This window comes from Maylandia zebra, linkage group LG17, assembly GCF_041146795.1.
Source record: "Maylandia zebra isolate NMK-2024a linkage group LG17, Mzebra_GT3a, whole genome shotgun sequence".
Taxonomy (NCBI): Eukaryota; Metazoa; Chordata; class Actinopteri; order Cichliformes; family Cichlidae; genus Maylandia; species Maylandia zebra.
In genome coordinates, this window is record NC_135183.1 from 36,959,619 (window position 1) to 36,977,103 (window position 17,485).

The 17,485-nt window shown below is 41.2% G+C and overlaps 1 protein-coding gene and 1 long non-coding RNA gene across 3 annotated transcripts; both read right to left on the bottom strand.

The window, feature by feature from the left end:
* Nucleotides 1-4,786: 4,786 nt before the first annotated feature.
* LOC143413164 (uncharacterized) lies at nt 4,787-7,963 on the bottom strand. 2 transcript variants are annotated; one of them, XR_013093769.1, is made up of 5 exons: nt 7,818-7,963; nt 7,446-7,525; nt 6,280-6,371; nt 5,397-5,554; nt 4,787-4,974 (listed from the first exon to the last, which is right to left on the bottom strand). It is a non-coding gene; the product is annotated as an uncharacterized LOC143413164 (long non-coding RNA). The 2 variants fall into 2 exon arrangements; XR_013093768.1 differs by having other exon boundaries at nt 4,788-4,977.
* Nucleotides 7,964-9,443: 1,480 nt separating this feature from the next.
* LOC101486131 (sodium-coupled monocarboxylate transporter 1) lies at nt 9,444-17,243 on the bottom strand. Its single transcript, XM_004553884.4, has 17 exons — nt 16,915-17,243; nt 16,675-16,794; nt 16,006-16,071; nt 15,855-15,906; nt 15,674-15,741; nt 15,254-15,292; nt 14,857-14,972; nt 14,322-14,462; nt 13,400-13,529; nt 12,423-12,511; nt 12,135-12,244; nt 11,960-12,027; nt 11,740-11,826; nt 11,159-11,373; nt 10,884-10,984; nt 10,703-10,791; nt 9,444-10,622 (listed from the first exon to the last, which is right to left on the bottom strand). Exons 1-17 carry the CDS (start codon nt 17,131-17,133, stop codon nt 10,503-10,505), a joined length of 1,830 nt encoding a protein of 609 aa, XP_004553941.1. The 5' UTR covers nt 17,134-17,243; the 3' UTR covers nt 9,444-10,502.
* Nucleotides 17,244-17,485: the final 242 nt, after the last annotated feature.

The following is a 17,485-nucleotide window of genomic DNA, read 5'->3' on the forward strand; positions in this document are numbered from 1 at the left end:
GACCTCAGTATGCAGTGTCTTCGAGCAGTTGATGATTGGTACATAAAAAGGTACGACGCGGCAAAGTGGCTGTCCGCCATGTTTCGCGGGAACGGACCAGGCTGGCCTGGACGAGGACGTCGGGAGGATCAAAGGGTCGCGGCGGTGCATTTCCATGGCAGCGGCTGGAGCTGCCCCAGCGTGGTTTGTGGACTGTGGCGCCGTTCTCTGTTTGGCCTCTTCGTCGTGGCTCCATTGGATGCGCGTGGACCTGCGTTTCCTGGGCATGGGTTCGATGCAGCTTTGCCATAGTTCCTGAATTTGCATTTTTTTTTCTTATGTATTTCGTATTGGTTACTGTTGTAACATGACTGTTGTTTGGGTTTTCTACAGTACTTTCTGGTACTGTTTTCACATATTATGCTGTCTGTTGCAAGTTTGTGAAGTAGAAGAAACGCAATGAAAGAAAAAGGGAATTTCATTCTGCAATTGTCCTGGCTATCCTAAGTTTATTTTCTTTCTTTAACATTTGTTTAAATGGACATTCACCATGTGGGACACTGTCATGTATGCCAGTTTGTCAATATTGCACTGTACATTTCCCTGTTTTGGTTTTAACTTCTTATCCTGCTGACCATGTATGGAGGCTGGTTAAGTCTGGACTGTACCAATGCTGTACAGGTGTGTAACAATTCCTCCACGACCTGCTTACTACCTAAAGTAGCTATGTGTGGTGAAAGGGGGTAGCGGGAGGAGGGTCACCTGGGTCCGGCTGAGGGCAGCCTTTGTTTAACCCGGGGGGAATATGTAACAGCCACTATGGTGTGGTGTCCCTTTAAGACACCCAAGTCGAGGGTTGATGGTGTCATCAGTGTGTGCCACTGGTCTCTCTGCTCTCTCTCTCTGTGATGGTGTGGACTTGTGCTTGCACGCTAGTACATGAGGAGGGACGGATTTTATGTTTTACCTCTCCAGACACCTTTGTTTGCAACGTTATGGGTTGTACGAACACTGTGCGCTATGTTTGTTAAGCTGCAGCCGTTCAACCGGGCTTATATGGTTGATGAAGAGAAGGTATATTAAAGAACACACTGTGGAATCCCCAACGCCAGCGTGAGTGTGTATTCTTTTGGCTACCCTGCTAGATGTTTTGCCGCCTCTTCTCAACCACACAACACAACCCAACGTTACAACCCGCCCCCTCACCCCACACAAAAGAGGATTTCACACCACCTCCTCCGACCACAACTCTTCATATTCATGAAGCAGATGTGAGGAAGCAGTTTAGGAGTCTGAATGCTCGGAAAGCTCCCGGCCTAGACGGTGTGTCTCCTGCCACCCTCAGACACTGTGCAAACGAGCTGGCCCCAGTGTTTTCTGGCATCTTCAACTCCTCACTGCAGGCATGTCATGTGCCTGCCTGCTTCAAGTCCTCTACCATAATCCCTGTCCCCAAGAAACCAAGGATCACTGGACTAAATGACTACAGACCCGTGGCTCTGACATCTGTGGTCATGAAGTCATTTGAGCGCCTAGTTCTCTCCCATCTCAAGACCCTCACGGCCCCCCTCCTGGACCCCCTGCAGTTTGCATATAGAGCCAACAGGTCTGTAGACGACGCCATCAACATGGCCCTACACTTCATCCTGCAGCATCTGGACTCCCCAGGAACCTACGCCAGGATCCTGTTTGTGGACTTCAACTCTGCCTTCAACACCATCCTTCCAGACCATCTCCGAGGCAAGCTTTCCCAGATGAATGTGCCTGATCCCATCTGCCGGTGGATCACTGACTTCCTGACGGACAGGAAGCAGCACGTGAGGCTGGGAAAGAATGTCTCGGACTCCCGGACCATCAGCACCGGCTCCCCTCAGGGCTGTGTTCTTTCTCCTCTGCTCTTCTCCCTGTACACCAACTGCTGCACCTCCACCCACCAGTCTGTCAAGCTAATCAAGTTCGCAGATGACACCACCGTCATTGGGCTCATCTCTGACGGGGATGAGCCTGCCTACAGGAGGGAGGTTGAACGTCTGGTGTCTTGGTGCAGCCACAACAACCTGGTGCTGAATGCCCAGAAGACAGTGGAGATTATTGTGGACTTCAGGAAGCACACAGCCCCACTCCCCCCCATCATCCTGACTGACACCCCCATCACCTCTGTGGACTCATTCCGCTTCCTGGGTACCACCATCACCCAGGACCTGAAGTGGGAGCCCACCATCACCTCCGTCATCAAGAAAGCCCAGCAGAGGATGTACTTCCTGAGGCAGCTGAAGAAATTCAACCTGCCAACACGGACGATGATGCAATTCTACACTGCAATCATCGAGTCCATCCTCACCTCCTCCATCACCGTGTGGTACGCTGGAGCCACTATCAGGGACAAACAGAGACTGCAGCGTGTTGTGCGCTCTGCTGAGAAGGTGATTGGCTGCAGACTCCCATCTCTGCAGGACCTGTACACCTCCAGGACTCTGCGGCGTGCAGCCCGGATCTCAGCTGACCCTTCTCACCCTGGACACAGTCTGTTTGACCTGCTCCCCTCAGGCAGGAGGCTCCGGTCCATTCGCACCAGAACCTCTCGCCACAAGAACAGTTTCTTCCCCTCTGCTGTTGGACACATGAACAATAACCACATGACTGTCCCCGCCACTAACACATGACCCTACGCTGTGTCACTGCATCATTTCATGTCTGGCACTGATCACCACCTGCACTCATGTATATATCTTTCTACGTAGCACTCATAATTCTTATTCTCATGTATATATCTCATGTATATCTCATGCACATATCTTTCTTTCTACATAGCACTTTAATTCTTATTGTCTGCACTGAAGCACCGCAGCAATTTCCTAATGTTGTAAACCTCAACATCTGGCAATAAACCCATTCTGATTTTCTATCCTATATCAGATACTTTAAGGTTAGGTTAGGTAAAGTTGCATTCTCATGGTGAGGCAAATGCTTTATGTGTGTGTGTGCGTGTCATGAACGGCTATAAAAGGCCTATAATTACAGAACAAAGCGGGGTTTGAGTTCGAGTTGCGGCAGACTGTCACTACTTGTAAATGGAACGCAGCCTTCCTGCGGCGGACAGCTAATAACAGGAATCGGACGCGGTCCAGCCAAGTCCACAGCAACCACCATAGCAACCGCCTAGCATGACCTTAAAAGCATATTCTGTCTTCATAACGATCAAAAACATGAAATGATTTGCAAAGTGTTTAAGTGTTACAGCTGCAGAGAGCTATGGCGGTATCTTTGGAAGCTGTTTGCATAGCTAATAATATACGATGTAACCATGGAGACAGTCAGTCACGTGAGCTAGCGGTGCACGTTTACTACAGTGAATAAGGTGATTGTGTGCACAGCGTCCACACGCTGCAGAGGGTAAAGACATTACTTCAATATTGTTTTATATTTGCCTTCTGTTGACCATCACCTCAGGTTCACCATTACAGTTTCAGCAGACAGATGCACACTGTCTAAATATGAACACATTCAAAAACTCATGTCTCAGAAATAAGCACAGCTGTTCATGTTTGTCATTAGAGTTTTATTTGTAAGAAAATTATGAACTTCATATTGTGCATCAAATAAAAGAACATTTCACAACTCTGAGTCAACAGAAATGTCTCTAATGTAGACGTGTACAGTGTAGTGTAAGCATTAAAAGATCATAAAAGGAAACACTAACATTCATGTGAAACTAATTGTAATAAAAAAATGAACAGGTGGTTTATAGATGTAAAAGAAAGAATCTGAAAACAACACTTTTTTGGTCTAAGTGATCAAAGTAGAAAACAGAACTGATGTTCAAGAACAAACCGTAGCTGCACTAATATTACACATCTCCATTGTTGTGGTGAACAGACATGTTGCTTTTAAAACCACATGCAGTGTGTGACCGTGACTGTTCACTGAGACCATGAACGCCACTTCGCTGAAGCATTCTTATTCTTCTTCTTGCCATTAAATTGGAAGCAGAAGCAGCACGAGCTGATTTGATCTACTGAAAGGAAAAAGCAGAACATCTGAGCTGAAACCATTAAGACAGGAACAATCATTCAATGCAGTGTCTCAGGTGGCTTAGCCTGTTACAACTGTTGATACAAGCTAAATACGGTTAACACACAGTGTCAGGGAGCTCCAGTGTGGGAACTAGTGGCTTTAGGTTTGTAGTCATTTAACTTTCATCCATTCATTCATTTAATTCAGGAGGAAGAAATGTCAGGTTGATGCAGGCTGGTTACATGCATTTGGTCCCATGCTGTCTTTAACTAAATGACTTGGTTCACTTTATGGCTGGGCTGTATGTGGGGTTATATCATGTTATTTGGGCAGGAGTACCTGTCCCCTGTTAGACTTAGAAAGTTTCTCCATAAGTAGAGTTTCTAACTCTTCTAGCACATCTGTGGCTGACAGCTTTTTGGTGGCTCTTTTTACCCCACACTGGTTGTGAGTGTGTAAATAGCCCCACTAGTTCTTTTGGGTTCCAGTTAACTTGGGAGGAAGAGGTAGGTCTGCCATGACTAGATATATAACAATTATCTGGGATACATAAATTTCATAATGCATGCATATATCTCTATAAACCTGCCTGAGGGCTGCCATTTTTTACATTCAGTTATTTCTTTGTTGAATCTAAATAATGAATGTGTTACAGTTAAACTGACACTGATCAGTGTGAATGGCTCATTGGGACACAGAAACCTTTAAATTAAACCTGATATCGAGTGTCAAACAATATCAAAGCTGTAAAAGCTCTTTACAGTCAGAATTTATAAAACTATGATTGTAAATTAATTCAAACAAGTGAGCTTTTCTCTTTGTGCTGAATATCAACACTGTGATTTCTTAGACTGTAAGCTTTACTTCAGCACAACCAGTTGTAGAAGCTGCCACTCCAAATGTCTTTGATAACAAGAAAAAAATACCTTTTCAGTCCACGGCCTGAAGTTCTTCTCTGACATCTTCTGCCATCAGCTTTGTCTGCTGGTTTGAAGACAATAAACCACAAAAAAGATGATTTAGTCACTTTGTCTGCATCATGCAGCTCGAATGTGTCGTGTAACGATGTTGAATAGCCGTCGTTATCCCTCTGCTGTGTCAGCAGGATTGTACTGTACAGCATCTCATTGATATGTGAGGAATGCTAATGTAAACAGACTTACATCATTAAAACATAAAGGACAGGAGATATTTAGATATTTTTATATTTATATTACATTTTATAGCTGACGGATATTACTAAATAGATAGAATTTACTAAATAGCTGGATGAACATGAAAAATATGTCTATAATAACAAATGACCATGAGAGCCAGTAGAATTAATTCAACTGGACACTCGAAAGACGTCCTTAAATGCTCTTTAAGTGGCAGAACAAACGAACAAACACTTAATTGCTTACTTGAGATGAAATCTGCTCAGCTACTTTGAAAACAGCTTCTAACTGGTTCCTCCTATAACAGGAAGACTGCTCAGGGGTAAGGCCATCATGCAGTCCAGCAACCTTTATGGTTCTGCTTTGATTCACCAGGAACTATTAGGGAAACCTTCCAGCGCCTCCTGTGAAAGACACAGGCATAAACACACAAACATTTATTAACATGTTCCACAGTCTTCCAGTTTGATTTTCTCATCCTGTGGACAACAACGTACATGGATGCAGGTTTATTGTTGACTTTTGGAAGGTTTATTTAGTGAACATATCCAGCTGCAGCTCCACTGTGATCCTGAGCTGGATAAGCACTTAAGAAAATGTGTCAATAAATGGACATACATCAACTTACTATATTTATCCAAACAGACGGGACCAATAATGCTTCACTGAGTTAGAGACTTTAATGTCTCTTCTATGTAAGAAGATCTCGTGCTGATATACCAGCAAACTTGACAACAAAGGTTTTTCAGACTGCATGTAGCTGTCCTCTATGTCAGCTCACACATTTACATTCATGTCACACTTATTTCTGCTTTCCCATTTTATAATTATTACTTACATTTTGATTATAAACCTTGAGTTTGTAAATGATCAGATTACATAATTGGAATACAATGTATCCAATTCAGGGTTGCGGGAGGATGAAGCCTATCCCAGCTGATACAGGACAAAGACAGGCTGCCAGTTTATTGCAGGGCTAACACAATATGTGTAACAGAAAATCCACTTAAATGTTTGATATTTCTTATAATAATCATAATTATGACTATTATTTAAAGGGTTCTTTATAAATACATTTTGATTTTTTATAACCTCTAAAATATAAACCTGAGCTGTTTCAGATTCTGACCTCTGACCTCACTGCAGCTCCCTCTTGGAAGTACGTCTGCTTCTTGTCTTCCCCCAGTGTTGACCGCCTGCCCTTGATATCACGTACTGTACCTGAGGAACAAAACAGGACAAACACTTGCCTTCATTTAAGAAGTACATTCATACAGAGGTAATCTATGGAAACACACTAGTTCAACCTTTGGGAGGAATCAGTTCCTGTGAAACATTTCTGTAAATGAACATCATGTGGAGAATGAATGAAATGAGTTCTTCAGGTGACTCAGCAGTCCCACACTGACAAATGAAATCTAGTTAAACTATTAAGCATATTTGCTCTTCTGAAATCTGTGTTAAACAACAACAAACATAAATTAGTAACAAAAATACAGCTGAGTAGAGGCTTTACAAACCACCAGCAGCCATAATGCTAAATTTTAATCTTCAAATGTTTCTGAGCCGTCTTCAACCTGCTTTTAACACATTAAAGTCCCACAGTCAGTGCAGCCTGACTCAATCCTAGATGTTCAGCACACAGAGACACAGAGGTACTGTTTAAAGTTTAGTGTTAACCTGAGTCACTGATCATTTGCAGTATTACAGAGTCTGGCAGTCTTTGCATGATGTCCACGTCACTGTACGTTTCTAGCTGACTCTCAGGTGTGACAGGTGTGCCAGCAGGAAAGAGTAATAATAACCTGCATCCTGAGGTTTGTCATGCAGGATTAAAGGAGCCAGGCTTTGTTCACACAGCTAGGATTGTATTTTACACTGACCCTGGGTCAGTATAAGTATCATACGGTTTAAACGAAGCACTGAAACTTGCACATATTTATTATAGATGCACTGAAGCTAATCGAGATATTTGCTGTCAGTCTGTGGCTGCGATTAATCACTTTACTGGAAACTTTATTAACTAGTAACTTCATCAGTCATGACAGAAGCTAATATTTCTGTGCTAACATCGTTTAACCAGTAACAGCTTTCCTCCAATATAAGCTAACGTTTACACCGTAACTTTAAGCTAGCACCATAAAGACGGTAAAACACGTAATAACATCTACAAATGCATCTTAAAGCTGTTATATTAGCACTCGGTGTATTACTAACATAACCACATTAACATTATTGACACTCGCTGACTTTTAATAGTCATTCTATAAATGCTGTCCGTTTAAATGGTCTTACCTGTACACACTGCATATCCACCGGATTCCAGCCAGAGTGGATTCTGGAGTCTTCCCACGCTCCTGTTAGTGATCCTCCATCTGGATGGATGATAACAACCTTCTGAACAATCTAGCAGGAGATGGCCCATATCTATGGGACTGGTTTGTGCTAATAACGCTAATGTATGGACTGATAACAGCCGAAGCGGGTGAATAAAGTCACCCAGTAGCTAGCTGTGCCATTACCCAGCATACATCACTCCCTCCATAAATGCAATAAACCATACAAAAGTATTGTTCTACCTGTTTTTCAGGTAGTTGTTTACATTATATAATTTATTGTGTTCTGTATACGTCACTAAAATGTGATTTGGAAAATGTCTAAATATACCGACAACAGGCACTTCCCGGCAATCTCTTCAATCGGAGGACCCTTCACGTCAATTCCCGACGCGAGAGGGGTACCCTGCGCGTCCATAAGTGCAGCAGAGGGAGCCTGACCATGCGTCACACGTTTGACGAGTTGGGAGTGAGAACGTGTTGAATGGATGGATGGATGTGATGTCCACATATGTGGACGCCAGGTCCTAGGAGGTTAAGAGACAAATGTTCCTTCAGTATGTTGGCATTACTAAATTTGGCTCAATGCTTACATATATGTATAAAAAGAAAATGTACGAGCTGTGATAACTGTTTCTGATAAAATGAAGAGTAGACTGATATATTGAATATTTCTTTATTGGGTGAGAAAATCAGACCATGTCATAACTGCTTTAAGTCACACAGAATAGATATCAGAGCCTTAAACAGGCTGACTTCTGCTAAATGGGTCAAACTGGGCAGAAAGTATACAAACACATAACATCCTTATAGAATATGATGTAACACTATAGATCAACTTACCTCAGAATATATAAAGCATATAAACAGTTACAGCAATATGATGCAACAAACACAGCAGTGCTACTGATCCAAAATACTCAAAGCTTCATAGAACTGAAACAAACATTTATTTTTAGTTCCATTCTGCTGCTGATACAGACTTTAGGTTTCTGAACATTAAACTTGGTGCTGCCTTTCATAGTGTGTAACTTGAAGGCCCTGAGTACTTTCTCCCACACTGAAAACACTGGAATGATGAAATCATTTGAACATTATCTAACAAGACTGATTCAGGACAGACAATTAGTTATTTTGAACTTTCCTAACAGTCCTTCACAAACAGGGAACAGTCTGTCTATTCTCTCCATCTGTCAGCTGCTGCTGGCTCTTCCTCCTCCTCTTCCTCACACACTGCTGAGTTTGTCCTGGTGGATCATCAGGGCTGCAAAGCCTCACAGATGATGTGCAGCTGTGGGTCCCTCAGTCTGTCCTCACTCTGGACACTTGCAGTTGTCACACATGGAAATCAAATGTGTGATAAGCTGCAGGATTCAAACACAAGTGTAACTTATAAACACATGTTCATACTTTTATTCCACAATCAGAGAGAAAGAAACAGAGAGAGAGTGCAGGACAGACAGACAGGTGACAGTCTCAGGTGTACACACTGCTACAAAACAGCACCAGAGAAGCAGGATTTAGTGTTTGTGTTATTACGAGTGTAAACAAGAAGAGTTCCCAGATGGTACAGTGGACACATGTGTGACTCCTGTGATTAAAGCATCTTTCTTTCAGCTTAACGAGTGAACCGTCAGCTCGTTTAAAGATGTGTAAGATGTGAGCCTCATCTTGGTGACTCCCATTTAGACCAAAATTATATGGCCAATTGCATTTTTCATATAACCTCTGGGATCTCCTGGTCTAACAACACTTTCAGTCAAAGGCTCTTGGGACACTTTTTCAATCCTTTGAGGCATCAAGTCTAGACGTGGCTCCTTAAAGAGCCAAGTTTCCAGCTATAAGGTTGCCCAAGTCTGTGATTGGTACCCTGTACAGGACATCAACTCTTACTCTCAATGTTACCATATTTATATATACATATTAAGCGGAACTTAATCTAGAAACTGAGGCTACAACCACTTTAAAAAATATTTTTAATAAGATTACAATAGAAGTGAGAATTTAATAATTTTTTATAAGCAGTCACACTAATGGCCACCACAAAAAAAATGCAGGTTTAATGCACTTACACACATTTAATTCACTTTTAAGACCTAAATGCCACGTTCATTCAGAAGAAGGGAAGAAGTAAGCAGGGTAGCCTCTGCAGAACTGCATGCACATTGGACATGGGGCTCTGCCCTATGGGCCACGTGGCACGGTGCATGTTCTGTCCTCACTAAGTGTTGTCCTCGTGAACGTAGACTCAGCTATACAGACAGCTAAACACTCTCCTAATCAAAATCCAAGGAACAGTTGAGTTGGATGATTTAATAAGGAAAAAGTGTGAAACTGTTGACAAAACCAGAAATAAACCAATAAAAATGTTGTATCAATATAAAATATAGCAAACACATATTCAAAGATATAAGAACACTATATTTATCTGCTTACTGAGTGGAATATGGTTGGAATATGGCATTTTGCAGTTAATTTGATGAATTTTCACTGGGCTCTTCTGTAGCCCAGGAAGACAGAGCTTGAAACATATCAGCATGGCATATTGGCACAATAGTAACATTTTCCACCAAGACTATGAAGATAGTTATTTTACTCCCATGGCACACAAGGGATCACACTGGAGAGAACCAGGCTGAGAACCTAGCTGTCTTTTCATGCCTCCGAAGCAATTCAAAAATACAGACTCTAATCAATTTAATTACATGTAATTTTATTACATAACAATATGTTAACTTTAATGGAATCTGATTACATGAAAAATGATTTAAAAACTTTATTACTTAAATAAATAGACCTTTGATTTTTATATATTTCTGTGGCATCATTTAAAATTATTGCTTCATATTTATTGATGATTGATCAGTACATAATAACTATTGCACAATTTAAATTCAAACAAGTGCTAGTCTGCATTTGCAAAAAGTCCCACCACAATTCCTCTTCTACATTGCATTTCCTGTATAAGATCATAGAGAAACAAAGAAGCTTATACTTTAAAAAAGCAGCTACATTCTTAGGTGGAAATGCTGCTTTGTGGCAAATCCAGCTCAACATCACAGAAAGCAGGATTAGGATTGCCAAATGTCTTCTTCCTGTCCTTTTTCAGATCAAGCTTTCTTTTTCGTCTCATGGCCTAAAAAATGGGAAAACAGGGCAGAAACTCAGTAAGTTAACCTGTCATATATGACATTCGCTTACTGAAGCAGTACTTACTCTGTCTTTGATCAATTTAAACAAGTAGTAAAGACTTGTGTCTTCTTTTGTCAGCCTGAGCCTGGATTCTACATTCAGCTTCCGACCTCCTGAAATGTTCAATAACAACACACAAAAAGCATCAATAACCTCCTAAGAGGACAGCGTTAACCATAGTGCGCTGAATAAAGATGTTATTTACCTGTCAACACGCTGACTATCAGACCCACACTTATAGTTATTATAGTTCCAATTGGACTGAAGTAAAGGTAGGAGACTGAGTACCAGTCTGCCAGCGCAGGCCTGATGATGGGAGTCGTGAAACCAGAAGTGAAATCTTGCTCATACCATCAAAAGAACAATTGTCATCAAGATTTCTAATGTCTACTCATCAGTGTGCTAAAATTTTTTATAAATGTTCATCCAGGGCATTAAAAAAAAGTTACTTTATGGATCTTTTCTATTAGCTACACTTACTTGCTATTGATAAGTACTGGGGCTGTTGTTGTGGAGCTCTGCAATGTTGGGACATGAGTGGAGGTCCAGCTGAAGCTGTCCGTCATTGTAAAGTTACAGCCTTCAGTGGTCAGTGACAGAGGCCGACTCATTTCAGGGGGAGGAGGGTATATCTGCGCTCCGATGGCCACCCAGAGAGACACAGCCAGCCCCAACACAACACCTGACAAAGCTCCCTGAAAAACATTTTAATGAGTGCAACATGAAAAAGTGTACAGTTCCATAGAAAAAGATACAAAGGATATGCAAACGTTTTAAAGGGATGATTAAAGATGAAGCCTTATTAAATAACAGGGATATATGTAGTATGAAGGTAGATAAAGTACTGTGGGGGTTTTAGCCTCTGTTGCTCTCAATTCAACTTTTTTGAGACGTGTTGCTGCTGTCAAGTTCAAAATGAGCTCTTATTTTTTTAAGAAATGGCACATTTTCTGGGTCTCTATGGTCTAATGTGACTAAAACTTTTTCCTGAATCATTTTTTTTAATCTGAATGTTTATTGACAGCCTTTTTTGGAATTAGGTGTAACAGGGATATACTTACTTTTGACGTGGCAAATGGACAGAGAATCCCCAAAGTGAACAGTCCAAGTAAAGGACCTCCAATGACCCCGAATATACTGATGACTGCCTGTTTAGAGGAAAGCACATACCAGCTAAGCTGCAGACAGCATATTCTATCATTAACAAATGCATAGATCCTGTAATAGTTTTCCTTTCTTGATTAAATAAACCGTGGAGTTTACACACTGACAGATTTGTACCTGGAAGATCGGTCCTAGAAGTGAGGCCAACCCAGCCATCCCAATGCATAAAACTCCATACAGGAGGCCTGCAAACAATAATGGTAAAATATTGGGCGTTCATTTGTTAATAATTTTTCATAATTGCTTTTTAGCGATGCCAGTCTTAAACTGAACACAGTGATTATCTACTTACTCGTTCCTTTTGAGATCCAGGCCAGTTGTCTCTCTGACATGCTGGCATATGGTTTGATTAGATCTTCCACTGTCACTGCAGCCAGTGCATTGATGCTAGAAGAGACTGTGCTATGGGTTGGAATAGTAGGAAACCCAAGAACAGTCGAGTCAAAAACAAGGCACGATACAACTAACCTGCCTTTTAGATAGCAATCACAGCATTATACTGCAAGCTGCTACAGTAAACACACTAAATTTTCATTGTGTACTTAATCTGTTGAAAGTATTATCTTAAATATTCAATAACCTTAAAGATCCACTAAATGCTGCTGCCACAAACAGACCAGGAAGGCCAGGATAGTCTCCCAAGACGTCCATCACCAAATAAGGCATCAACTACAGAGGAACAGTGAGACTGGGTTAATGGATCAAGAGGGCCAGAGAGTCATACCTTATACAAACTACTGATAATAATGATATTAAACTGTTAGTTCAACAGTATTCACACAGTTAAGTAATTAAGTAGCTACTATTTACCATTGATTAGTAATATTCAAATTTTTGTTACTTTGTAACTTTGTTACTTTTGTAAGGTTTTATCACTGATAAGACACACCCATGATTTCAAGTACTGTTTATTCAAAGATGATAGTGTCTCAAAGATTAACACAGGGTGAACTTTGGCACTGGTGCCATTACACATTTTTCATAACAATAGTGAGTCTAACTATCAAATGTTGATATAAGGGCCTTGGTTAGGACATTTTCATATTACAGTTTAATGAAGTGAATTCTCAGTCTTGAGACACTCCTCGTTTCTTTAAATGCTACTGGGAAAAAATGGGAAAAAACCATAAACCACGACTGTAGTTTTCTGTAGTTTCTTGGGCCTACCACTTTTTTATCATCTAACACCTAACACAGGCCTTTTGTTTCCACCCAAAAGAGCACTCTGCACACCATGCTGAGATGAAGTTTCTGACTAGTAGCTCTTTGGAAATCACCTTGTTGGTTGGAAAATACTATTTTTTGCCTGAGAAACTGTGTTAGTTTTGGGATTAAGCTAAAGAAACTAGGAAAATGATGTGTTTTTGGCACAAATTTCTGGTAATAGAGTGCCTAAAGATATCGTTTAAAATGGGTTCTTACTGGTTTATTTCTCAAATTAGGTGCCTTGATGCTTGTTGGGGCAGTTATATAAGAACTATAAGAAGTAATATGAGGTAAACTTTCTATCATGCGTGAGTGTAATTTGTTACAGTGTAACTCTCAGCTATGTCATACCTGATCAAGTGCAGAAAGCAGTCCAGATGTCCAGGGGTCGCAGCTTTTATAGATTGAGTAAAGACACATTCCCGCAAACACTGCACACAACAGTATCAACCACAGACCTAACAGGTTGATGAACAAAGAACTAAAGAAGAAAACAGAAAATAAATGTACTTGCATCCATTTATTTATATAAAAAAAAACATTTATATAATATATATATATATTTTTATTATTATTATTATTATTATTTTTTAATATAGCACCAAATTACAACAACAGGTGCCTCAAAACAGTTTATACTGTAAATACAATATACAATAATACATACAGAGAAAAACCCAACAATCACATGACCCCGTATGAGCAAGCGCTTTGGCAACAGTGGGAAGGAAAAACTCCCTTTTAACAGGAAGAAACCTCCAGCAGAACCAGGCTCAGGGAGGGGCGGGGCCATCTGCTGCGACCGGTTTGGGTGAGGGGAGGAAGACAGGATAAAGACATGCTGTGGAGGAGAGCCAGATTAATAATAACTAATAATTAAAGGCAGACAGGTATATGAACATAAAGTGACTACAAAAGGTGACTGAAGAAGAAACACTAGACCTACTGCAACATAGGAATGAAGGATTCGGGGTTACCTGATTCAGCCCTGACTGTGTTTTATGAAGAAGGAAAGCTTTAAGCCTAATCTTAAAAATACAGAGGATGCCTGTCTCCTGAATCCACACTGGAAGCTGGTTGCACAGAAGAGGAGCCTGAAAGCTGAAAGCTCTGCCTCCCCGTCTTTTAAATATGGATGAATTTCTATATTAGTCTCTGCAGTGTAACATATGACTGACCGCTAACTGGCATTTTTAAGGCAAGCTTTTTGTTGAGAAGCCCCCGCCACCACCACCACCACCATACATACATCGTGCAATAAAACAAGACTCACAGTCTAGCATGAGCAATGCTCTTGCAGGAGATGTATCTCTGAACCTGCGACTGGTTGGTCCCATATATACTGGTCCAAAGAAATGTCCCTCCAATGGCAACAGTCCAAAAAGTGTGTCTTCTCAGAGGGTTTGTATCAAAGCTGATGAGACATAAAAAGGGAGAAATTTGAGTTTATTGATTGCTTCTGAATTCAAGAGGCTGGTTAGCTAATCTCCAATGTGCACCATTCACAAAAATGTGCTTTAAAGGAGTTTACAACAAGTGAAATCACTAGCAGTACACTAGGAATGCTCCACAGTATGAGACATTAAATTTCCACAGAACTGCTACGGTGCTTAGCTGCATTTGTGGAAAGAATTGTTCTTATTGCTGTGTATGTATATTGTTGTTGATTTAGTGATGATATACTGAGTCAACCCATAGCATGAAAACTGTCACTGTAAATTAGTGTTACTGTTCCTCTTCTGCCGACAGTTGACTCTTTTCCTGCTGCTAAATTGAACGTTCATTTTAATGTTTTGGTGAATACTCACTCCCAGAAGTTGATTCTCCCTCCGTGTTGTGAATCTGAAAAGATGTTGATGACTCCACCTTGTAGGATCACAGATGCGATGATGACAGACAGGAAACCTGCGATCATTACACCGAGCTGGAGGGAAAAAAATACCACTTTTAGTTTGCTTATTGAATGTTGATGGAAACGGTGATAAAAACTAGTGTTTGACTTGTAAAGAAGAGCAGAAAATGCTGGTGTTTTGAATGAAGCAAAACACCAGCATGCTGATGTGGTGTGCAGTTACTATTTATGAAACACCAGTGTACATTGTTGTCTCTCCAACCACAAGCAGCATGAGGCATAACGGGTGAGCTCTGATTTAGTCAGTACCACACCAACCACCTGGTGTGTTATTATTTCCCCGAGGAGCCTACCTGAAACACGTCTGTCCACACCACTGCCTTTAGACCACCCTGTAACAATGCAGACCAAAGTCAGATTTCACAAAGGGCTGCTGTATATTTCCATTTGGTGGTATGACTCTTTTAGACCTTCAAGAACCAATAACTGCAGATATAATACTGATTACAATTATTGAGTCAGACATTGCATTAAAAGAAGGTTGAAAAACTTCCACATGTGCATGAGTCTAGGGAAGCTTAAGTAGTGCACACTTTCTGAGGTTTCCTAGGTGTGCAGAAGTGTATCATCATGATGACACTGGGATCCTCTGATCGATGGTGATCGGGGCTGAGCTTGAATGAACCCATTTTCTCATTATTTAATCATTCTTGTCAAAATGCATTAAAAAATTGGGGACCGCAGAATTCATTCAATCAAATTTTGTTACATACCAGTGTGCAGTAAAATGTACAGACCACTCCCGTGGAAATGACCGCACCCCACAGATTCATCCCGGTCACTGAGGAATGAACCACTGGTCAGTCAACTGGATAAAACCGAGTACGCGTAAGTGCCCTCGTGCAGGAATGTTTTATGAATGTGACCACTGTGTTGGACCGCAAGCAAACATACCTTGGTTTAAAGCAAGAGCTGGAACATAAATGACAATTCCACTGTAGAGGATCTGTCACAGGAAAAAAAAAGTTCCCCGAGTGACTGATATGTGGTTTTACCTACACAGGTCAAAACCCTGTAATTATGTGTAGACAGGCCTCTTACTCACTGTTTGGACAATGAACAGCAGTGTGCCCAGCAGACGGGTTGCTCTGTTAAAACGCAGCTCCAGATACTTCATAGTGACAGAAGTAGAGAGACAAGATAAAAGTATGAGTAAGGTGATGCATTTCTATCAAGTCATAAAATGTTTTCGTCTCATGTTTACAAATTAACCAGCGCCTTAAAGTCGAACCCAATCACTCCCTTTACTCCTCTTTGGTTTGAATCTATCGATAATCTGTTTTTCATCTCCATGCACCATAGTTCATGACATAAAGTGAGACAAAAGCAACATCTGAAACTTGAAAACCACACACCATAATGTTTAGTAGCCGGGGCTCTCTTTACAAACCACTTTCGACTTTCTTTGACTTTTACCAAGTTACTTGGCCATATTGTATTTTATCTATCTCAGTCCACAAAAACGACGTGCTCTTTATTCTTTCAGTGTCATTCTTGTTTTGTTTTTTACCAAGCCTAACACAGGCCTTTTGTTTGCACAGTAGTGCAACGGTGATCAAATGTCTCTGTCCCTTTCTCGATAACAGTTCAAAATTATCTTTCACATGTAGACATTTCATTCCTGTGTAAACAGAGTCTGGTGGAATTGCAAAACAGAAATCAGACGATCCACACAGCACAGCGCTGAAAAAAGGGGAAGAAAAAGTACTCTTACCTCAAAAGTGCTGGTGATTTCCAGCTTGTAGAAGATGGGGAGGAAGACCTCAGATGTGATCAGCATCGCCATTAAATAGGAGAGACCGTAAAATCCGATATTGGCTCCGTATTGGTAAACCTACAGAGGGATTGTATGAATTATTGTAGCTATTTAAAAAAAAAGAAAGTTCAGCCTTGCTTCCATTCAATAACCGTCACATTTTGGATTTGTCCCTTGTGAATCTGCGTTTTACCTTACCTCAGCTGGAAAGGACAGCACTGTGATGGCTGACATGAAGCTGGCGGTCAGGGACAGGGAGACGGGCAGAGCTGTCAGCTTGCGGCCTCCAGTTAAAAAGTTCCCGGGGTTTCTCCGGCTCCTGTCCACCCAGGCGTAGTAGATCCCCACAGCAGCGGACACCACCAGCATGAGAGCGAACACCACATAGTCCGCCAATGCGAAGGAGGTAACTGCCATTTTAGTCAAAGTTGGAAACAAAGCTTTGAGATTTATTCAGAAAGTTATTCAAACCTCCCCCATGTGTAGAAGTCCTGGCACATCACCATCTCACTGAACACTGAGCTGAGAGCAAAATCACACCGCTGTGGGTGTGTGTGAGGGAGGCAGGGAGGGAGGGAGACAGGTGGATATAGAGAGAGAGTTAGTTCCAGGGAAGTACAGTAGCTGCAATATATGAAAAATCCACAGGCCAGCAAATATTTGTGATATCAAGTCTTCGTGACCACAGAAAAAGTGTTTTTTATCAACCCCATGCTTGTGTTTCAAGAGGGTTTTTTTTTGAGAAAACTGTGTGTTTTTGACAATGTTT

Coding starts and splice junctions, on each gene's coding strand:
- LOC101486131 (XM_004553884.4), bottom strand. CDS start 17,133: ATGGCAGTTACCTCCTTCGCATTGGCGGACTATGTGGTGTTCGCTCTC. Junction 14,463..14,856: donor GGGAGAATCAACTTCTGGGA/GTGAGTATTCAC, acceptor ATGTCTCATCAG/CTTTGATACAAACCCTCTGA. Junction 11,374..11,739: donor GTCCATTTGCCACGTCAAAA/GTAAGTATATCC, acceptor AATGTTTTTCAG/GGAGCTTTGTCAGGTGTTGT.